This window comes from Solanum dulcamara, chromosome 3, assembly GCF_947179165.1.
Source record: "Solanum dulcamara chromosome 3, daSolDulc1.2, whole genome shotgun sequence".
NCBI classification, from domain to species: domain Eukaryota; kingdom Viridiplantae; phylum Streptophyta; class Magnoliopsida; order Solanales; family Solanaceae; genus Solanum; species Solanum dulcamara.
Window position 1 is genome coordinate 27,180,851 of NC_077239.1, and position 24,444 is coordinate 27,205,294.

The 24,444-nt window shown below is 37.3% G+C and overlaps 1 protein-coding gene across 1 annotated transcript; it reads right to left on the reverse strand.

Moving 5' to 3' along the window:
* Positions 1-22,830: 22,830 nt before the first annotated feature.
* On the reverse strand, positions 22,831-24,138 carry LOC129881601 (non-specific lipid-transfer protein 1-like). The gene is made up of 3 exons (XM_055955760.1): positions 23,813-24,138; positions 23,560-23,737; positions 22,831-22,939 (listed from the first exon to the last, which is right to left on the reverse strand). Exons 1-3 carry the CDS (start codon positions 23,982-23,984, stop codon positions 22,930-22,932), a joined length of 360 nt encoding a protein of 119 aa, XP_055811735.1. The 5' UTR covers positions 23,985-24,138; the 3' UTR covers positions 22,831-22,929.
* Positions 24,139-24,444: the final 306 nt, after the last annotated feature.

A 24,444-nucleotide genomic window follows, 5' to 3' on the forward strand; every position in this document is an offset into this window, starting at 1 on the left:
TCATGCTCATGGAGTAGGTAGAAGTCATGCCCGAGAAGTGGAACTAGTCTAAGGGGGTGCTACATAGGCATCTCTTGAGCCACAAGTTAATGGTAGAGAGGAATAGGTCCCTCCTAAGATTGCTACTGCACCGTTGCTTCAGGCTACTATGATGCGAGTATTGGGTATGCTTGAGGTCTTTATGTAGAGTGTAGGTGTGATCGATACTCCCGAGGGTTCTCATACTAGAGTAGGGGCACAGACCCTAGAGCAGTATCAAGTCTAGTTTGTTAAGGATCAAGTGGGTCAGCCACTACAGATTCCTACATCAATTTTTAGTGTACAAATTGCTCCCGATGTGGTTCTAACAACTCATGATCAGTAATGTTACAAGACATTTCAGTAGATGAAACCAACCCATTTTTAGGGTCGTATGAGTGAGGATGCTCATGAGTTCTTGACTTTGTTCCATGATATGCTTGAGGCGGTGAGTATGGTTGATGCCTGAGGTGTTTATTTTATTGTACTCCAGCTCTATAGGTAATCCAGGGATTGGTAGAGGTCATTTATGAGGTCTAGACTAGTGGGATCCCCTCCTATAGAGTGGGAGGCATTTGCTAGTGTCATTAAGGATTGCTTCATCCAATAGAGCATGTGTGAGGAGAGCAGTTTGAGATTTAAGGGTTTGACTTAGGGTGGTATGTGCGTTAGTGAGTATAAGGCATGATTTTGCAAGTTCTCTCTACATGTCATGTCATTGATTCTAGATGTGGCATAGAGAGTCTGCAGGTTTGTGAGGGGTTTAACTTTTTCCAATAGTTCATATGTGTTCATATCAACTCGTGAGGGGGCTTCCTTCTAGTCCAGCACCGTTAACGAGGTAGAGTTGATGGTTAGAGAGGATTTTGGGGACCCCAAGAGGTCCCATTCGTGTAGTCAATTTTTTGACACCTCTTCTAGAGGTAGAGGTTTGCACAGGGGTGTTAGTTCATTTCAACGTCAAACACCTATTCATGATTCCATGCTAGAGGCCGAGGGTGGACAGATAACTTAGGGGTCCCACAGTACTAGCTGAGGTAGCTATGGTATTTTATCGGGTTCATCATTTGATATGACAGTAACCACTGCAAACTTATTCAACTTCAAAGTACTTATTCAGCTGCTCCAAAGAGAGACTCAATGCCTCAGGGTAGAGGTCGAGGCAAAGGTTAGATAGGTAGAGGTTGTAGAGCCTCTAGTAGTGATGTTGTGGTCTTACGATGAGGTTGAGGTATGGTGTAGAATGGTGTTGGTAGGGTATCTTATTGCAATGCTATTTTGGGGGGACCCAAGGCTAAGGGTTCCAATGAAGTTCTCATAGGTATCGTCCTAATTTGCCATCGACTTGCATCTTTGTTATTTTATCTAGGACCTACATTCTCTTATATGTATGCCTATTTTACATGTAGATTTGATTTCACATGTGATTATGCATGTGTCTGTTCATGTTTCCACACCCTTGGGTGAGCCCTTTGTAGTAGATTGAGTGTATCGATCCTGTCTTCTTTCATATGTTAGGTATGATACTTGGGCAGGCATGATTATTCTGAGGATGGTGGATTTTGATGTAATATTGGATATGGATTGGTTTTCTCCCTATCTTGCTATAATTGCTATGCTAAGACTATTACCTTAGCGATACGTGGTGTTCTGAGGATCTAGTAGAAGGGTACTAGTGCTTCTTATCCTAGTAAGGTCATCTCCTATATCCATGCTCAGAGATTGATTAATACTATGTGTATGTCTTATTTGGCCTTTATTTGGGATACAAGCATGGAGTCACCTCCTATGGAGTCTATTTCTGTGGTTAAAAAGTTTACTGATGTATTTCCTACTAATCTTCCTGGTATTTCTCTAGATAGGAACATTGACTTTGCTATTGATATGAAGCCGGGCACTAAGCCTATTTCTATTCCTTCATATCGCATGGCTTTTGCTGAGTTGAAGGAATTAAAGGATCAATTGCAAGTTTTGTTGATTAAGGGGTTTATTCTCCCTAGTGTGTCACGTTGGGGTGCACTGGTTCTATTTGTGAAGAGGAAGGACAGATCTATAAGGATGTGTATTGATTATATGTATTTGAACAAGGTGACTAAGTATCCTCTTCACTATATTGATGATTTGTTTGATCAGCTTCAAGGAGCGTCTTTGTTCTTTAAAATCAATTTGAGGTCTGGTTATCATCAGTTGACGATTAGGCCATCGGATATTCCTAAGACAACTTTTTGGATACCCTATGGCTATTATGAGTTCTTGGTTATGTTATTGGGTAGACTAATGCCCCGACATCATTCATGGAGTTGATGAATGAGCTATTTCACTCGTATTTAGGCTCCTTTGTGATTTTTAATATTGATGATATCTTGGTATACTCCAACACTGAGGAGGATCATACTTGTCATTTGAGGTCAGTGCTTTAGAAGTTGAGAGAGCAAAAGCTATAAACTAAGCTCCCCAAGTGTAAGTTTTGGTTCAATTCTATGGTATTCTTAGGCCACTTGGTGTCACGGGAGGGTATTAGAGTGTATCCAGCCAAGATTGAGGCAGTTAGAGGCTGGACTAGGCCTACTTCCCCTACCAAGATTCAATGTTTTCTGGGGTTGGCTAGTTATTAAAAATGCTTCATGTAGGGATCCTCTACTATTGCGGCTTCTTTGACTAGATTGACTTGGAAGGTAGTAGATTTTCATTGGTCCAATGAGTGTGAGGTAAGCTTTCAAAACCTCAAGACATTATTAACTTTGGCTCCTATTTTGACTACCCGAGGAGGGTGTGGACTTTCCCATGTATTTTGATGCTTCCAGAGTTGATTTAGGTGGGGTTTTGATGGAGAAAGAGAAGGTGGTTTCCTATGCTTCTAGACTATTAAAGGCCCATGAGAAGATCTACCCTACTCATGATTTGGAGTTAGCAATGGTGGTGTTTTTATTGAAGCTATGGGGTCATTACTTGTATGGTGTGCATTGTGAGGTATTCACCGATCACTGGAGTCTTAAGTATATCTTCAATTAGAGGGATCTGAACTTGAGGTAGCATAGGTGGCTTGATTTACTAAAGGACTATGACATGACTATCTTGTAACATCTGGGGAAGGCCAATATGGTGGTCAATGCTTTCAGTAGAAAGCCTCCTAGTATGGGGAGTCTCACCACGATTAGTGTTGACAGGAGACCCTTGGCTAGGGATGTTCAAAGGTTAGCCAACAACTTCATTTGGTTGTAAGTTTCTGAGAAGGACGGGGTTTTATTTCTTTCATTGAGGCTCGCTCTTTCTTAGTTGAAAAGATTCGGGATCAATAGTTTAATGATGAAAAGTTATGTCTCATTCGGTATAAGGTGTTGAGGGGTCAGGATAAAGAGGCTTGGCTAGATTCAGATGGTGTTTTGAGGATCTAGGGCATTATTTGTATGCCTAAAGTGGGTGACTTGATTAGATTGGTTCTAGAGGAGGCTAATTATTCTCGATATTATATTCACCTGAGTGCAGGGAAACTTTATCATGATCTTAGCCAGTACTTAAGTGGTGTGGGATGAAGAGGGGTATCTCGGAGTTTGTGTCCAAGTGGTTTACCTGTCAATAGGTCAAGAGTGAGCACCAGCAGCCTGGAGGTGTAACTCAGAAGATGCCCATTCCTACATGGAAGTGGGAGCGGATCACCATGGACTTTGTTGTAGTTTTACCTACCACCATGGGAAGTTATGATTCCATTTGTGTAGTTGTTGACAAACTGACCAAATCTGGCCATTTTATCCCAGACCGACTAAAGTATACAGCAGAGAAGCTAGCATAGTTGTACATCAGTCAGATTTTTTGGCTTCATGGGGTGCCTATAACTATTGTCTTAAATTGAGGTTCATTGTTTACTTCGCACTTTTTGAGAGACATGAAGCATGGTTTGCATACTAGGCTTGATATGAGTAAAAAATTTCACCCTCAGACCAATGGCTATTCAAGTAGATAATTCAGGTGTTGGAGGATATGCTTCGACCCTGTGTTATTGATTTCAGTGCTAGGTGGGATCAGTATTTCACCTTAGAGGAGTTTGCCTATAATAATAGTTATCACTTCAGTATTCAGATGGGCCCATTCGAGGCGTTGTATAGTAGGCGGCGTCAATCTCTTATTAGTTGGTTTGGTTCATCTAAGATGGACTCTTTAGACATGGACTTGCTTAGAGATGCAATAAAGCATGTTTTTATGATTTAGGGTAGACTCTTGACAGCTTAGAGTAGGCAGAAGAGTTATGCAGATCAGAGCGTTCAACCTTTAGAGTTCGTGAAGGGTGATCATGTTTGACTCGTAGTGTCACCCATGAAGGACGTGCTGCAGTTTTAAAAGAAATGATAGCTTAGCCCTCGGTTCATTGCCCATTTGAAATTTCGGGGTGGGTTGGAGAGATGACTTATAAATTGGCATTACCACCTAGCTTGTAGGCACTGTATCTTGTTTCCATGTTACATGCTACGAAAGTATGTTCTGGATGAGTCCCAGTGATCTCTCTTAATTCCGTAGAGTTGGGTTCGGATTTAACATTTGAGGAGGAGCCTATAGCTATTCTGGATAGACATGTTCGTAAGCTTAGGACCAAGAAGATTGTTTCAATGAAGGTGCATTGGAGGCATCATTCAGTTGGAGAGGCTACTTGGGTGTTTGAGTCAGACATACATGCCACATATCCCTATCTTTTTGAGGTTCTAGGTATTTTATTTTACTTTATGTATGAGGACGAACATGATTTTTAATGGTAGATGATGTAATGACCCTGAAGATTATTTTTTGTAATTTTCATAAAAGGACCATTCTTCCCCTCTCGGTAGTTGCTTCGAGTCATGTTTCATTGATATTCGATGTTGTTTCTATAAAATTTCTTGAAAAGTTAAGGTTTTTGGAAAGTTTTGAATTTGTAAGGTTTAAGTTGTCAAATTATGGTATTCGTTGTCATTCAGATTTTTGAATCTCAAAATGGAATTTCGTTGATTCCATAAGCTTCGAAATGTGGAATTTGGTCAAAGAGTCTCAAAATCAGATTTGGGTTATATCATGGATTTGAGGTTTTAAGTTAGAAATTATTGAGTTTTTGACCATAAAGTTTACTTTGGGTAACATTCGTATATCGGATGCTCATTGTCAAATTACGATGATTTAGTTGGATTGGGGGAGATGATTTTTCGTGTAGGAGTGGTCTTGGTTGAATTTTTAGAGGTTCCGAGCTTGATTTTATATTTTGAGGCCTAAAGTTAGTTTCGTTATAACTTATCGAGTTTTGGTTCAAGGAGATCTCGAATTCGAAATATAAAGGTTCCACTAAGTTCGAAATATTGAATTTAGTGGGGTAGAATATTTGGTTTGTGTGCACTGGGTTCCAAACAAATCCCAAGGGTCCATTCGGAGACTTGTTGCTTAGTGTAATTGTTGTGTTCTAGTGCCTGATGAAGTCTTCTCCACATTCGAGAGCCAAGTGGCACGATTGCGAGGCCTCATGTTTTTGTCACGACCCAACCCCGTAGGCTGCAACTGGGGTCCGATATGAAACCCCTTATACACATTTATCAGTTGTGGTTGAGTCGAACTATAAACAACATAATAGCATGTATCAGAACCCTATTGGGTGACAATATTTTCATAAACATGTAGCCTCTTTCATTTGTATCATATCATGAAAGGGAACGCAAGCCGACAAGGCTTCCACAACATAATAAAACGTACAATACATCATATAGACCCAGCTGAACCAAACTGACATCCACAACCCACATACATATGTCTACAGACCTCTAAAAATATTAACAACAATATATGGTGGGACAGGGCCCCCGATGTACCCCTGGATAAACAAAAATAATTATATACATCAGCAGTCTGTGCAAAAATTAGGCTCTGAGATAATGGAGCCTCTTCCAGCTGAGCTGAATGGAATTCTAAGCTGACGGACTCCCCAAAACCTGTATCTATACCTGCGGGCATGAAATACAGCCCCTCGAAGAAAAGGACATATGTACTGAGTATGTAAAATATAACATAATACAAACTGGAAGCATATCTGAAATAGAGAAGCAGGGGATAAAATATCAAATCAGAAACCTGTACCTGTATTCTGTGAATCATAAAAACATCCATGCTCAAATTATACCATATAGCCGGACCTGTCAGGGATCCAGTGAATTATTTCTATAGGACCATCATAGGCCCGGCGCCATTACCACCTTATTACAACACATCATTATATATATATATATATATACGTACCCGGCCCTCTAGTGAGGGACTTAGTGAGTTTTTCATGTCATTACATTATCATGTCCTCATATAGTGTACCCGTCCCTTTAGGGAGGGCCTCAGTGGATAACAGTGAATTATGCATAACAACATACCCTGGCTCGGGACTCGGTGATAGAAGGGTTACGATATTCACGAGTAGAGTAGAGAGTAACTATATGCAATTTAAATCATTATCAGAAACTCGACAGAATAAGAAAGTTAAGCTTTTGCCTGGGGACCCGAATAGTAGTGTAGTCATCTCGAGTACCCTCTAAATGCCATTATGGTCTATACAAATTGTAACCTCGGGGACCCCTAGACATGTACCAACGTAAGGCCAAGTTGCTTATAGAATCAGAACCACTTGTTATCAAATAGTCTTTAAGACTTGGAGCCTGTACATTTGGCACCTCTTTAACATATAGAAGTTTCCAGGGAAATAGCTCAACTACTATAGGAGTTCAATATTCAGAAGTAAATAAGAGATGCTTAAGAATGGGATTACCCCGGAGCTCATATCATATTTAACTTACCACTAGAACTTGCCAAAAAAAGAAAGAGAATAAGCTCTATTTAGTCTATACTTCCGTTCATGTGGTCATCATGTATATATTTCGTACCTTGACCATCCTAGGGTTCGGTAAACAACCATGTTATCATAACGTCATTTTTATGCCAAGTACATATCAAGAGAAAGGAGATATAGCTTTCCACACACTACTTTTTAACAAGTAGAAGCCTTGACAGGCGATACCCAGTTTTTGCAGGGATTCCAATACCAAGCAGTGGACAAGGATTATGAGGCATACTTGGAGTTCTGGGAATGGACATATCGCTACATTTCACATACAATTCACTTACAGCTAAGGCATGCCAAAAAGAAAGAAAGATAGCTTTACATACCTATGCCAAAAATATGCCAAGAAAAAGATTCACATACCTCTTACGAGTTACTCTTTATCATGTTCGTCTCGTCGTCCTTTGACCTATTCAACATGGAAGAAATATGAATATCATCCATCCTTTACTTTTCATCATCTTAAGTTGCACACGAGTATTCATAGAACTCATTTCCTCACTTGTCTTCTCAACTAGTTCTTTAGCTAGTTAAGGAGTTAACAAAAATCGGGCAGCACGTCCCCTATAACATACCCTATCCGAATTTCCAATTAGATACATAATCACTACATCCAACCAACAACAACAACCTATATCTCATATACAAATAAAACATGACAACATTACACAACATAAGCTCCAAACCACTTGCTGAAAATTACGATACCAAAATAGGGTTTCTAGTCTTTATTTCGCAAAACCTTTAATTACAGAAAATGAGGGGTCGTGTGGATGAAACCAGAAGAACCCACACCTATTTTAGAATACTTTTAGGCCCTTCAACACACCCCCACACACCTGCAGCAGAACACTACAAGCACAACACCTTGCTTCGACTATAATTTAACTATCGCGACTCTAATTTAGTTTGTTTCAAATCGTCGAGCATATTTATGGAATTTTCATATTTACATCAACTTTCACAACGTGTAACATACTTCATAACAACACCATAAACTCCAAATTTAAGGAAAAGGTATTACCTTACACGAAATTAGCCAAAACTCGCCAAACTAGCCTCGGAAGTTCCTTGTCGTGCTGAAACTTTAGCGGACTGTTTGTATCACTTTCTTGCTGTCCCGAATTGAAATTTCTTATTATTAAAAACCTTTATATAACCGTCATATACCCTAAATAATTAATTTGCGGAACAAAATCGGAGGCTTACTTTTTGAAGACCAAACCAATAGCCCTCTCTCTTTGGCTTTCTAAGTTTTCCTTCAACTTTCTCTTGTTTGTTCCAAGTGTAAAGCTGAAGATATGGTTCCTTAGGCATCATAATATACATATATACATCCCCACGTGATCAAGGAACACCGTAGATAATTAATTCGCAGAGAAAAATTGGAGAACTCATCTTGAACTTCTTCCAAGCCGTGGCTGCCTCTTTCTTTTCCTCCAACGTCTTTTTATCTTTGTTTGGCTGAAGTTTTGGATAAGGAATGAACTTATTAGCCACATAATATTCATATATAGGTGGTCTTAGGAGGTGAAATGTGTCATCCCTAAGGGTGATATGTGTCCAACCCCTATTACGCCATGTATCTATGCTGCCAATTAGGGGATGCCATATGGCAGTGGGGTCCACCCCCCTCCCAAAGAAGGTGGGTCACCTACTTGACCCCAAGAAGGTGGGTCACCTGCTGCTATGTGTCACTTCCCTATTCTGTCACGTGGCACCTCTTCTTGCTATCATGTGTCATTCCCTTCTCTTTCTCGTGGGTTCGTAATCTCGTCTTATTTTAAGAACCTATGTAATCCTTGCTACATAAGATCGACTTGCATTCAAGTAGCTTAAATTTGTAAGACTTCAAAGTTAGTAGCTTACATAGGTAAATCGAGTCCTACGACTTGTTACTTGGCCTCCAACTCCTTCCGGGCTCTCCTAGCCCTATTTCCAACCTTCCCTCTCATGAGGTATCGCATTCTTCTTTACTTAGATTTGTTTGATAGCGTAGTAGATTATCCAACTTACTTGATAACTTCTAAGAAGCTTAAGAGACATTCCGAGCTCAAGAGTGTGGGGTGTAACATCCTTCCCTCCTTTAGAACATTCGTCCTCGAATGTTAACTTACCTTGTAGGGTTTCACAAGGATTATGGGGGTTTTGTATAACCGTCGTCTCTCAAACCATTTAGGGGTTTATATTACCTTGATATATGGGGAACAAGTTTGGATATCTTCTCTCTATCTCCTTTTTAACTTCTCAAGTCATCCTCTTTCTGGTTTTTATTTTTCCACAATACCTTGATGAAAGTCACGTCCTAGTTTGCAACCTTCTAATTTGCCGATCCGAGATGGCGATAGGTTGTTCTTCGCAGGATAACTCTTCCATTTCGTGGGCATCAGCTATGGGACATACTTCGGGTGGATCACCAGTACATTTGTGAAGTATCCGTATTAGACGTACTGGGCATATGGTTTCCACATCAGGTGGTGAGTTTGACTTGCAGGCAACTTTTTCCACCTTACGAGCAATTTGATAAGGTTTAATGTATTTTGGGCTAAGTTTCCTTTTCTTGCCGAATCTTATTACTCCCTTTCTGGGTGACCCTACTACGAATACCTAATCATCAATTTGAACTCTGACTATCGATGTCGATCACCTATATATCATTTTTGCCGACTTTGGACTGCTAGTCAATAGCTTACTCAATCATGTTTGGGCCTGCTAGCTTAGTCTTTCTAACATCGACCCAACTAACAGAGAATTTACACGTCCTTCCCTACTAGTCTTGTACAGGGTCATTGGGATACTGAAGAGGTAGCTATTATGGTAGGCAACTTGCTAAGTGATAGATAATTATCCCAGCTACCTTAGAGTTAACAGCGCTAGCTCCCAATATATCTTCTAGCATTTAAGTGGTATGTTTAGCCTATTTGCCAATTGTGAGAGTGAAAGGCGGTACTAAGACCCTCTTGTGTTCCCAATCTTTTCTTTGACTAACATTCAGGCACTAGTTGTGCTTTCAGTCCCTCTACTCAAGGCAATAGTTGTGGGGACCTCATGTATTACTCCTCAATTTCCTTAGAAGACTTTAACTGGTACTTTACCTTTTGGTTTTCTTTTTTTTTTCTAATCCTTAGGGTTGGCTGTTAAATAATGCAGAAGTCCTCTCATATAATGGCTCTCATAGTTGTTCTTGCTCTGTCTATCATTATCCGATATATATCCAAAAAAAATTGGCATATAAGTCCGCCATCCTTTAGGAACCAGTTAGTTCTACTCCTCTTGGTTAAATTATCTCACAATTTCCTTATCCTAGCTTGCCCCAGCTTGTAACACTTTGGATACATTATCTCATGTCGTCCTTTACCTTTACGAGAATATGAGAAGGTGATCGACTTATCCTGAGAAATATCTTAGCGTCGTCTCGATAAGTCTCATGTGTTACCTTGCCATTTCCTCCCTTATCCTATAATCAATGTCGAAATAGATATTTGGTCCAACTATGGCCATATATTACTTTTCCCGTCGTACTAATTCCCTCTAGGTAGTTTGGCTTAACCCACTTTTGTATCTCTTGGTAGGGTATCCAAAATATCATAGTTGCATTGTCATTATTGAACCCTTATTCTTTTTATCATGTACTTACTAACTTAGCTTGAGGCTTGTATGTATATACCCATAGGTTGCACAACCATTCTGATGCAACTTGTAGGAGGTATACGTAGTCTTTCCATCTTCTGGTTCATTCTACTTTACACATCTCACTCACATTGAAACTTGCTTGTCCCATCCTGTTATATTTTTTTTTGTTTTCCCTTATTTACTCTTTTCTCTTCTCATCTCCTACCATAGGAGGTTTTCTTTCCCTTTTCCTTGGTTATTTATATATCGCAGCATCATTTGCGACTAACTCTATAGCCAATATTTTGGCTTTTGGTCTAGCATGCTGTCATTATCCTTCATAGTGTCTCTTGAGTTATTCGATATCCTTTTATTGTTATACCCTTTTATTTTTATACGCACCCACCTTACTCTTGCAATTTTCTCATTGGCTTCCCCCCTTTAGAGGGTACTTATACTTTTATCTGCTTATACCTTGCTTCATGTTTCTATGTCCATTCTCAATTGGGTTCAATCTCCTTCCCCAATCTACTTGGTACTGTATCATAGCTCTGTCTCTCTACATATTTTATAACCTGATTATCCATGTACGAAACCTTGGCTAATTCATGAGGCGACGAGAACCTTTCCATATCTAATGTGATATCTCGTCTACTAATCGGTATTTGAATAATATGACCCAGGAAATAACTCATACAAGGCCACCTTCTACTTATCTTTATGAAAGGTTAATACTCACTGATAGTCATCTCAAATTTTAACTAGGCAACACTTTTATTCCGACAATGACTGTCTAAGGTTCTCTCGGAGTAGTAACTTTATTCCAACCTATATCCTTTGTTTCTTGGGGTGAATGGAAGTTGCACCATTTATTCCTTAAGTTTGTCGTCTTTATCTCTTAGGGGTTCCATTATTTTCGGGGCGACGTTGTGTACACACATCGTTCCTTTATACCTTGTGCCCCTTTCCCTTACTGTGTACCCAACACAGGCTTTCAATTTATTCAACACCTACCAAGTGCGCCTTACTAGTGGTCTTACTTTATCCCTGTATTGTTATGCCACACATTTACATTCGTACCTACATATCCCCCTTTTTGTTCATACTCATATTCAGTTCATGAAATCTCTTAAACATCACAGGACCCATATGGTCTCCCCCTAGGTTTATCCTCGATTCATGAACAACTTATCTAATTTTTAACTAAGAGTTGGGGGCTTGGTACTTTTCAAGAAAAGTGAAACTCAATTGCTGGACATCTAACCCTTCAACCTGAGCTCTCTTTTTTTTCCTACAGCACAAATACGGCTGGAGATACTGTGGTCTGAACTATACTGCTCAAATAAGTTTTTGTTTCTCCGAAATAAACTTCCCCAAGTAAAAAGGGTGCCCCTTATCGACGACATGGAGAGTACCTATTACATCTTTAGTTTAGCATAATATGGGTACTCGGTATCAACTTCCAGGACATTTTATGAAGCTATGTTTCATTTCCTTTCCTTGTTCTGGGAAATTTCGACAGAGTTTCCTCTATACTCCTTACTATCCCAAAACCTGCATGTAGAAAATACCAACAATGCCTCACAGGGCCAACATATATATATTTATATCATATCACAACCGCACAGGGTTTTCAATGTCATTTCATATCGCAGCCACACAAGGCTTTAAATATCAACAATAATATAGAAACAATAGACTTACCTCGTATGTCCAACTCCAAACAAATCCCGAGGGTCCATTCAGAGACTTGTTGCTTAGTGTAATTGTTGTGTTCTGGCACCTGATGAAGTCTTCTCCTCAATCGAGAGCCAAGTGGCATGATTGTGAGGCCTCATGTTTTTGTCACGACCTAACCCCGTAGGCCGTGACTAGAGTGCAACCTGAACCCCCATATACACATTTATTAACTGTGGTCGAGTTGAACTATAAACAACATAGTAGCTTGCATCAGAACCCTATTAGGTGATAACATTTCCATAAACCTGTAGCCTCTTTCATTTGTATCACATCATGAAAAGGCATGCAAGCCGACAAGGCTGCCACAACATAATAACACGTACAATACATCATATAGATCCAGTTGAATCAAACTGACATCCACAACCCACATACACATGTCTGTAGACCTCTAAAAATATTAATGATAACATATGGTGGGATAGGGCCCCCATCGTACCCCTAATAAATAAAAACAATTATATACATCAGCAGTCAGTGCAAAAATTAGGCTCCAAGATGATGGAGCCTCTTCCAGCTGAGCTGAACGGAATCCTAAGTTGATGGACTCCCCAAAACCTGTATTTGTACCTGCGGGCATAAAATGCAGTCCCCCGAAGAAAGGGGGTCAGTACGACATATGTACTGAGTATGTAAAATATAACATAATAAAAACTGGAAGCATATCTAAAATAGAGAAGCAGGGGATAAAATATCAAATCAGAAACCTGTACCTGTATTCTGTGAATCATAAAAACATGCATGCTCAAATTATACCATATAGCCGGCCTTGTTAGGGAACCGGTGAATCATGTCTGTAGGACCATCATAGGCCCGGCGCCATCACCACCTTATTACAACACATCATATATATATATATATATATATATATATATATATACCCATCCCTCTAGTGAGGGACTTGGTGAGTTTTTCATGTCATTGCATTATCATGTTCTCGTATAGTGTATCCGGCCCTTTATTGAGGGACTCGGTGGATAATGCAGTGAACTGTGCACGAGAACATACCCTGGCCTAGGACTTAGTGATAGAAGGGTTACAGTATTCACGAGTAGAGTAATGAGTAACTATATGCAATTTAAATTATTATCAGACTCGACAGAATAAGAAAGTTAAGCTTTTGCGTGAGGACCCGAGTAGTAGTGTAGTTATCTGGAGTACCCTCTAAATGCCATTATGGGCTATACCAATTGTAACCTCGGGGACCCTAGACATCTACCAACGTAAGGCCAAGTCGCTTATAGAATCAGAACCACTTGTTATCATATAGTCTTTAAGACTTGGAGCCTGTACATTTGGTACCTCTTTAACATATAGAAGTTTCTAGGGAAATAGCTCAACTACTATAGGAGTTCAATATTTGGAAGTAAATAATATATGCTTAAGAATGGGATTACCTCGGAGCTCATATCATATTTAACTTACAACTAGGACATGCTAAAAAAAGAAAGAGAACAAGCTCTATTTAGTCTGTACTTCCCTTCATGTGGTCATCATGTATATATTTCGTACCTGGCCTATCCTGGGGATCGGTAAATAACCATGGCATCATAACCTCCTTTTCATGTCAAGTACATATCAAGAGAAAGGAGAGATAGCTTTCCACACACTACTTTTTAACACGTATAAGCCTTGACAGGTGATACCCAGTTTTTGCAGGGGTTCCAATACCAAGCAGTAGACAGGGATTATGAGGCATACTTAGAGTTCTGGGAATGGACTTATCCCTACATTTCACATACAATTCACTTACAACTAAGGTATGCCAAAAGGAAAGAAATATAGCTTTATATACCTATGCCAAAAACATGCCAAGAGAAAGCTTTACATACCTCTTACGAGTTACTCTTTATCACGTTCACCTCGTCGTCCTTTGAACCTATTCAACGCAGAAGAAATACAAATATCAACTATCCTTGACTTTTTAGCATCTTAAGTTGCACACGAGTATTCATAGAACTCATTTCCTCGCTCGTCTTCTCGACTAGTTTTTAGCTAGTTAAGGAGTTAACAAAAATCGGGCAGCACCTCTCCTATAACATACCCTATCCGAATTTCCAATTAGATACATAATCACTATATCCAACCAACAACAACAACCAATATCTCATATACAAATAAAACAGGACAACATTACATAACATAAGCTCTAAACCACTTGCTGAAAATTACGATAGAAAAATAGGGTTTTTAGTCTTTATTTCGCAAAACCTTTAATTAAATAAAATGAGGGGTTGTGTGGATGAAAAAAAAGAACCCACACCTATTTTAGAATAATTTTAGGCCCTTCAACACACCCCTATACACCTGCAGTAACACACCACAAGCACAACACTTTGCTTCGACTACAATTTAACTATAGCGACTCTAATTTAGTTTATTTTGAATCGTCGAGCATATTTATGGAATTTCCATATTTACAAACACTTTCACAACGTTTAAAACACTTCATAACAATACCATAAACTCCAAATTAAAGGAAAAGGTCTTACCTTACCCGAAACTGGCCAAAACTCGCCAAACTAGCCTTGAAAGTTTCTTATCGTGCTGAAACTTTAGAGGACTGTTTGTATCACTTATTCGCTTTCCCAAATTGAAATTTCTTGTTATTAAACACCTTTTATATCACCGTGGTATACCCTAAATAATTAATTCATGGAATGAAATCCGAGGCTTACCTTTTGGAGACCAAACCCGTAGCCCTCTCTCTTTGGCTTTCTAAGTTTTCTTTCAATTTTCTCTTGTTTTTTCTAAGTGTAAAGCTAAATATATGGTTCTATAGGAATCATAAGATATATATATACATCCCCACGTGATCAAGGAACACTGTAGATAATTAATTCACAGAGATAAATTAGAGAACTCACCTTGAACTTTTTCCAAGCCGTGGCTGCCTTTTTCTTTTCCTCCAACGTTTTTTTATCTTTGTTTGGCTGAATTTTTGGATAAGGAATGAACTTATTAGCCACATAATATGCATATATAGGTGGTCTTAGGAGGTGAAATGTGTCAGCCCTAAGGGTGATATGTGTCCAACCCCTATTAGGCCACGTATCTATGCTGCCAATTAGGGGCTTCCATGTGGCAGTGGGGTCCACCCCCCTCCCAAAGAAGGTGGGTCACCTTCTTCCACGTGTCACTTCCCTATTCTGCCACGTGGAGCCTCTTCTTGCTACCACGTGTCATTCCCTCCTCTTCCTCGTGGGTTCGTAATCTCGTCTCATTTTAAGAACCTATGTAATCCTTGCTACGTAAGGTCAACTTGCATTCAAGTAGCTTAACTTTGTAAGACTTCAAAGTTAGTAGCTTACATAGGTAAATCGAGTCCTACAACTCGTTACTTGGCCTCCAACTCCTTCCGGGCTCTCCTAGCCCTATTTCCAACCTTCCCTCGCACGAGGTATCGCATTCTTCTTTCCTTAGAGTTGTTTGATAGCGTAGTAGATTATCCGACTCACTTGATAACTTTCAAGAAGCTTAAGAGATATTCCAATCTCAAGAATATGGCTTGTAACAGTTTTTCCTTTCTCTACAATCGCGAGCCAAGTGGTGTGATCAAGATGTTGTGAACGCGAAGGGTTCTAAAGATTCTTCTTAGCGATCGTGAGGTGGTTTCCATGATCACGAAGAACAATAACTAGAAGACTTGAAAACACTTCCCAAAGTCGGGAATGTTCCATTTTTCACCATTATTGGACCTTGAAAGCTCGGGAAGAGGCAATATCAAGTGCAATTTTGAGATAAAGCTATTGGGTAAATTCTTTTGAATCAAAACCTTCATTACCATTGATTATTTATGGATTTTATCATCCAATTTGGTGATTTTGAATTGAAGAAATTGAGGGATTTCATAAACTTGGGGTTTTTGATTAAATGGTGATTATGACCTGATTTGGGCACCGTTTTGAAATAATTTTCTCTAATGATTTTCTAATGTCTTGAGGATCATTTTCATAAAAGAATTTCTAAATTTAAACCCCATTTTTGAAATTGGATTTTTGAGTCATTTTTCCTTCTTTTTTCAAATTTTGTGATTTTGGTGTTCATAGTTCCAGAATATGATTGTTGGTATTTGGGACTCTTTTTGGAAATGGAAGTGTCAAGTTATTGATAGACCGACTATCGATTAAGGCAAGTAAACTTCTGAAAATCTCGTAAATCTTGTAGAATACTAGAACTTTCTTCGTATATGTGTTGGGGAGTAATAGGGAAAAGGTTTAAGACTTTAATCATGTGAATTATGCTTAACAAAAGAATTGTGCTAATAAAAGACAGTGTGTGCTATGATTGTGATTGGAAATATGAACTCCTTGACTTGAACTTGATGTGAACTCGATGAAATGCGATGATAGCCTTAATTTGATTGTGAACTTGATGAAAGTATCTTTTGCTCATTGTTGATTATGGAAATTGACTTGGAAATACTTGCTCACTGATTAATCCTAATTTACGATAAAAGGGTAATGAAATGTAGAACTGATGACTTATAATAATATGAGTGATATAAATGTTGATGTGATATACTGTTGATAGTGTGACATGAATTGCATTGATATAATTTTGTTGTGACTATGAATACTATCATTTTTCTCATTATTTGTGTGATCATGCTTATTTGCTTTGGTTCGGGGACATTATGATAAGATCTGATTGATACATTGACGATGAAAAATGGTTCCAGCGATAAATACTTATGACGATGGGAAATGGGTCGGGTGATTGATGCTTATGCCAATGGAAAATGGTTATGGCGATGGATACTTAAGCCGATGGAAAATGGTTCCGGCGATTGATGATTTTGCCTATGGAAAATGGTTCCCGCGGATACATCGACGTTGTGCGTCCCCCATGGGTTCTGGCTTGTTAGACAGAGAATGTGTATTATTTGGACAGACATGCATCACTTTACGTGACATCACATTGCATTGTATTACATCTTATCTGTCATCTTGAAATTATGTATATGCCCCTTGTTGCCTTTGTGATTGATTTACTTTAGACTGATGTAATTTATTTTGTGATGCTGATGAGCTATTGTTGATCTATATGCTATATGAACTGTGTAGTCTATATTGGGCTGATTTTTTTGCAGGTTTGTAGTTTAGGAGGTTTGGTTTCAATGAAAAGGGTTCTAGTGTTCTATTAGGTTTACTTTGTTTTGTTAGTTGACTTGCTGAGTACCGTGTTGTTTGGTACTCACTCCTTGCTATCTACACTTGTGTAGGTTCCGAGTCCGGACTGTGATTCAGTTATCCATTTCTTATTCTGAGGCTTTTGAGGAGACATGAGAGGTAGCTGATTGATGCAGGCGATCTCCCTTGTCCCTTCTATTATGCTTTGTCCTATTTGAGAAATAAAGACATTGATACTTGTACTTATTTTTTATTTCTGTTGTATTAGAGACTTGTATATGTGAAATTCAATCTTTGGGGTTATTGTAGTTGATTAAGACTTATGCTTTTGGTATATATCTATCTTATTTAAATTGTTTCCGCATTATTTTCCGTAGTTGATTGTGTTTAGGCAGACTTGATCTTGTGAAAATGGACAAGTGCCATCACACCCAAGTTCGTGTCGTGACAGGTTATCTCTGCCAACCTTTTAAGATCATAATCCTTGATGAAGCAGACTCAATAACTCAAGATGCTCAAGTGAGTTGCTTTACTTGTTTTACTAGTAAGCTATCTAAATTTTACCTAACGCTTGAATTTGACAAACCAAGGCTTCTATTTACAAATAACCCATTGTCAAACTTAATGTGACGCTATTTTAGGTTCAAACATGATAATGTTTCTCATACAAAGCTGGGAGAATATAAGAATGACTAGAATTAGTTGTGTTAACTATATTTCTCCTCGTTCTCATATAAAAGAAGTTTTAAGAGCTCTTTTAAGCTCTTTTGGTATTCTAAATCTATGTCTTATTAAAGATGTGTACTTTTATTATGCTTATGTACTTGATGAAATTCTGATTTAGGTGATGAGTGATGACTATTTTAGTATCAATTAAATTTTCGATGATCTTTACAATTTTTTTGCAGAAAAATGCTTAAACTTATATTCATTGATCACTGAAATGTTTGCAATATTTGTTTGAGATTCAATGACGTATATTTTGAAATTTTAAAAAATAGAAATATCAATCAAAGAAGAAGATAATCCAGCTAAAGAAAAAAATGAAGATGACATACAACATTCCTCATTTTGATTTGGTCAGGCTTATAGTTTCCCTAAAGAAGATTTGAAACAAAGTGCACATGTACTTATGACTAAGTTTTCTGGTAACTCTAATATTGAAGGTGTGATTTGTGTTTGTTGCCATCCTTTGTTAACTCTTTCCTTATGTTCAAATGCATTATGATTTGTGTTGTTGCCATCCTTTGTTAACTCTTTCCTTATGTTCAAATGCATTAGTTTTTGAGATGGGAATTACAACTACTGAGTTTATCACCTATCACCTGACTCTATGGAGCTTGTAGATTGTGTTTTATGACTTTATCACATTGTCTTCTTTGTGATGATCAACATTTCTTTGAGCATTCTAGCACAACCGACTCTAGTATTTCAACTATATAGTTTGATTGTCATTTACTCATCTCAACAAAACCTCCCTTTTAACCTTTTGTTGGTGAAACTTTTCACATGCTATTACTTTAAAGCAGTATTTTTACATTTTTTTAATGTGTTTTGTATTCTTTTACGGCAATATTTCTGTATTGTGAGTCTATAAAGTCAAACATACTATTTTCATGTAACATCCTGTAGATTATACCAAAGAGCAAAAAATTATAAGTGACCTTTTAATATGTTGTACAGCCTTTGTTTTCCCTACAAAGCATCTTTACATATTACCCATCAAGCCAACACACATGCTGATATAGTATTTCGAATTTTCCTACCTATGACGGTTGTATCTGAATCACTAACTGAAGTTGTAACTATCTCTCATCTCCTGTCTATCACCCCTTCCCTAACCCCCAAAAAACATATACCTCTACGTATAATACTCTATCCTTTTTTTATTTTATAAATAGAGTAAAAACTCTTACTTTTATGAACCATTATGTTGATTGTGATATATAAATTCTAATTGGGATGATGATAATTCATGGGCCTTTGTAGAATTCTATAAAGCCCCATGAATTCTGTTGATTGTGTTATATAAATTCTCATTGGGATGATGATAAGTCATAGGGCTTTGTAGAATTCTGAAGTTTTAGAAATTCAGGTCAGCAAGAAGGGATTGTGTTGCTCGACGCAGTAGGCTCCACCGTGAGACTCATTATCTAGCAAGGCGCTTGAATTCTTGCTATAGACTATAGTACAGGTAGCATAAAATTACCATGTACATCTAGAATTAGATTTTTCCGTTTGTCCTTTTGTTGGCTTTTGGGAATATACCAGATTATATAACTTGTCAAAAAAGTAGACCAGGTTATTATTTTCAGTGGTTCTTTTTTTATTTTGTTCTCATGGATATGATTAAAAATATTCTTTAATAATACCTCTGCATTTGTTCGTTTATTATTCTTTCATTATCGTTTGTTTGACATAGTTCTGCAAGACTCTGCATGCTTTGGTTAGAGATAGTACATATGTTTCAAACCTTATCTCTGTCAGAGGGAGTAGGGGAGTTAGAAGTGGCTGGGGAGGAGTGAATAAGTGCGTGGAAATGGAGTAGTTGAAGGCAGAAAGGGAACAACTCATATGAGTTGTAATGCCTAATGGCCAATAGGTTGACATTTGGTCTCAATCTTGAAGCCTACTTCTCTCCTTGTTCTCTTTTGCCATTTGTTTTTTTCAGAAAATACCAGTGATGGAGTTTAATAGGCCATTTTTCAATTTAGAGGAAAAGTCTGTTTAGTTGCACTAAACTACAGAAGACTCAATAATTGGTTGTTTTCCTCGGATTTCTGGTTTTCTTTTTGATTCATTTGAAGCATTTAATCTGAATAAGAGAATCTTCAAAGTAAATAGATTTTTAAAGAAAGATTAGATAAAAAAAAAAGTTTTTAGATTCAAACTCTCTTAAAAGGGTGACTAAGAGGCTGCAACTCATACACATGATCAAAAGCTTGAAATGAAGACAGAGATGTAGAATCAATTGTACGAGGCATACTTGAGTTTTACAAATCCACAATATGAAGACTGTAATCCCTGTTGTGGGAGGTCATTTGGACATCTGTAACAGTTTTACCATCAAGAGTCTATAGAAGGATCATTGAACATATTTTCACATAAAACTATAAAATTTATGAAAAAAGTGTTGATATAGAAAGAGATCTATAGTCCCATATTTTTGAAATATATAAATGTTGTGCTTCTTCAGTTTAGGTTTCACAGGAATATTTTCACATCTATGATCTTAATGTAGTATTTGTGCCTCTCTTTTTTTTTTTTGAAGAAAATCATCATTTCTTAAATGTGTTTGTTAACACAATAAATGCTTTTGTTTAATGATTAGCTAATAGCATGACACTTCTTGATAGAGTAAGAGTGAATCCATAATGTCCCTTTTTTGTTAGGCATATCTCTTCAAGTTTTTGAAATAGTTGTTCTGTTCTAGTGTTTTAGATAAATAATATTGAGTCCCCCTGCAGATTTGTGAGCACATGGTCAGAAGATATGTGACGCATTGTATGATAAAATTTAAAGTAAACACCAGGTCGGCATATCAAATGACACTAGAATTAATGGGAATGACTAATGGGCATGCTAAGAGTTTCAAGCTTCATTTTATTACTGTATCCCCAAAGACAGTTAAATGATGATAAAAAAAAATGCTTGTAGTTGTCTAGAATGGTGATTCTCTCAGCTACTATGATGGGGTATTCGGCATTCTCGGATACTTCGTTTTAAGGAACTGCCATGTGTTGATATTTACTTGATGTACTAGAAACTTGTCTATTAAAATTGATTCTTCCATCATCATTTATGTTGTTCCTCTTATTTCAAAGCTTTCGTAAGATGATTAACCATGACTATTGTTGAAAATGATTTTTTTTTCCAACTTTTAATTTCATTTTTGAATGTGTAGGAAAATGAAGATGATTAAATTTAAATGGTGGCCACAAGTCAACTTTATCTATTGAAGTGAACATTTAAGAGTTTTTGAACTATCGTGATATATGTTTGAATCCTTTTGATTTTGTGGAATTTATTGCTAGTACAAATCTTTAAGATATTGTTTTCTAAGAATGTGTAGTAGTACAAGACATCTTTTTTCAAAGTTAATTATAAATTTATACATTTAAATTATTTTATTAGCTAATTTTGTGCTTGAGATCATTTAAATATAATTATGTGATTAGTGAATATATGCAAGACAAAAAATATTATTTTCCAATTAGAAATTGTGGCTATAAAAATTCTAGACAATGTTGCCACACTTCAAAAGTGTGCCTGTAGGGACGTCAATTGTGTAGCTTATTAATTATAAATCATAGTATGTACATAAGAAAATGTTACACTTTTATAAGTGTTGTTATAGAAGAGGTATTAAAGGCTACACTTTTAAAGTGTGGTCAATAATAAAACAAAGGCCACACTTGAAAGTGTAGTTTTATCAAATAAAAGTGTTGCTAGTGAGAATCTACAAAGTGTGGTCTTTGTACTTCATCGGCCACGCTTTTTAAGCATAGCTACTATGGCAACACTTGAACAAGTGTGGTGTAAAGTCAAAGATTACGCCTCTTTAGACCACATTCATAAAGGTGTTGCCAAAAGGCCACACTTTTGCTAGTTTAGGCTACACTTAGGTGGCTAAAAGCCTAAAATGTTGTAGTGATAGAAAATATTAGGTGAGATGTGTTGCATTAAAGAGTGTAATCTGGTGAGATACATCATTACATGTTTGTACCAAATAAAATTAAAATAAGGAAAAAATCCGAATGTATGTAATTAAATTATGAGTATTCATTTTAGTAGGTACAAATGTTGTTCAATAAAATAAAAAATCGTGTTACACCACTTGACATCCACGTGCATGCATACGTAGTACAAGTAGTATATAATATATAAATATATGTGTGTTATGTTTAGCAAAAGTGGTGGAGCTTATAGTAAATGTGCTAATGGTTTGACATCAAAATAAGTACATGGATTTTGAAGTCCAAATTCTTTTGATTACTTTCTTTTCTCCAGAACCATTTAGCTTTTCAGTTTTCAACGAATAATTAAAATAAATTTGTACTTCTAGCTTTCCAAAACAGTGGCTTTTAAATTTTTAGTAAGAGACAACACTGCAAACATCAAAAGATTTTACTATTAAAAGTAGCAGGCCGTCTAAACACATATTAATTAGATTAAAGACGACCACAGCGGGAACAATCTCTAAGCAGCTAGCTAACTATCACCCACAAGGAACTACACAAAGTACTGATCAAAACAGGAAATTACAACAGAGTCTGATAATTTGAAAGCTTTATCCAAATATTAATCTTCTTTTAACTCTGTCAGACAATGACTTGTGTTTGCTACTTCACGCATCCTCCAAAAATAAAAAAGGCAGCTCAGTGCATTAAAGCTCCCGCTATGCGCGGGGTCCAGGAAAAGGCCTGACCACAAGAGTCTATTATACGCAGTCTTACCTTGCATTTCTGCCAAAGGCTGTTTCCGAGGCTTGAACTCGTGACCTCCTGATCACATGACAACAACTTTACCAGATACTCCAAGGCTCCCCTTCACGCATCCTCCTACCAAAGAATAAATGAGTTTTCACCAAGTTCACTGCACCCTGCAATATTTATGATCAACAAATGAAAATTACAGTTAAGTTAAAGTTACCCTATTCGTGGGAATTAGAGAAAAAAATTGTGTATATTATATATGTGATATTTCTGCACCACCCTGGCTAGCTCCCTATTGCATTGGCCTATGTAAGAAAGCCGACGAATAACTTTTTGATAGATCTCATCATGACATGAGAACGTGCAATTTTCTAAAAAATTATAAAAATTTCAATTTATTTGTTCTATTGTTTTTTCCATTTTGAAAAGAAATGCCTATTTCTTTCTTGACTACTTTTTAAGTCAACTTTCATCTGGTAGGTTAAAAAGGTCACCTTATTTGCATGTATGTATTTAATTAAAGATCAAAATATTTTTTTAAAAATCATTATTTTTAAACTTCATGCCTAGTCTAAACAGGAGAAACAAACGGAAACATAGAGTGTGAGTTTTATCATTTTAAGTGCAAGACCTAATTTAGTTTATATGCACCAACCAAGATGCCTTATTGTCTATGTTAATAATTTCATTTCTTATGGAATAGCCATAGTTATTTTTTAGATGATATGATGGTATAAAAATATCGTAAAATATTAAGGAGAGAAATATATCTAAAGAATATACATACTTGGAGCAATTAATGGATGGGCGTATCTTGTAGGGAACATTGACACCACATTTGCCCGGGAGGGCAGCAGCGAGGTTGAGGTTTACGCCACTGATAGCTCCAGCAGCAGATTTCAAGCAATTGCAAACAGTTTGGCGATCTAGTGTGGAAATTGCTGCAATGAAAAGGCTCCTAATACCTATAAAACATATAATACATGAATTAAGAGTTCCAAAATAATTTAGGCAAGCTGATCACAGTTCAACGTTAATACCATTGCAGCATGTTTCAGGGATAGCTCCTCCCGTTCTCACGTAGCCAAGGCATGAAGACAAGTCTTCCGCCACCGTTCCACATGTGACATATGCCTCTGCATGAGCTGCAAACATTGCCATTACAATGGCAGCTATGCACATCATGCCTGCGAAGCATGCAACTTTTGCCATTTTGGTGTAATGTAGTTTTGAAATAAGGAAAGCTTGGGCTTTTAGAAGTATGTCTACTGAGTCTAGCCTTGGAAAGTGAAAAGTGTATGTAGGAGAAGAAAGGTTCTTGAGTGACCTTATATAGAGGAGTTTGTGCCTATAATCTACAGTGTTTTTTTTTGTTTTTTTGAATTAGGGATAGTGTTAGCAGGTTGGTAGTTGGGATACAATTCAATGTTGCTTGATGATTATTAAATCAACCTGCTGCTCCTATCCATACAGAAGAAATTATGCAATGTACGAAAAAGCTTTTAATGGTTCTTCCCGAGCGCTCTATTTTTATATCTATTTTCAATTGCGCTAAGCTCACTGATGATCACAATTCGAACAGATTCTACTGTACTTGCTTTCACCAGACTTGAAAGGGAAATTTCGATCCTTAATTAGCTAGTCAGGCATCTTGTCCAATGCCCAGTACTAC

Excerpts from the sequence above, each read along its gene's own strand:
- LOC129881601 (XM_055955760.1), bottom strand. The coding sequence starts at position 23,984 with ATGGCAAAAGTTGCATGCTTCGCAGGCATGATGTGCATAGCTGCCATT. Across the intron at positions 23,738-23,812 it reads CCCTGAAACATGCTGCAATG|GTATTAGGAGCCTTTTCATT; the intron begins GTATTAACGTTG and ends TATGTTTTATAG.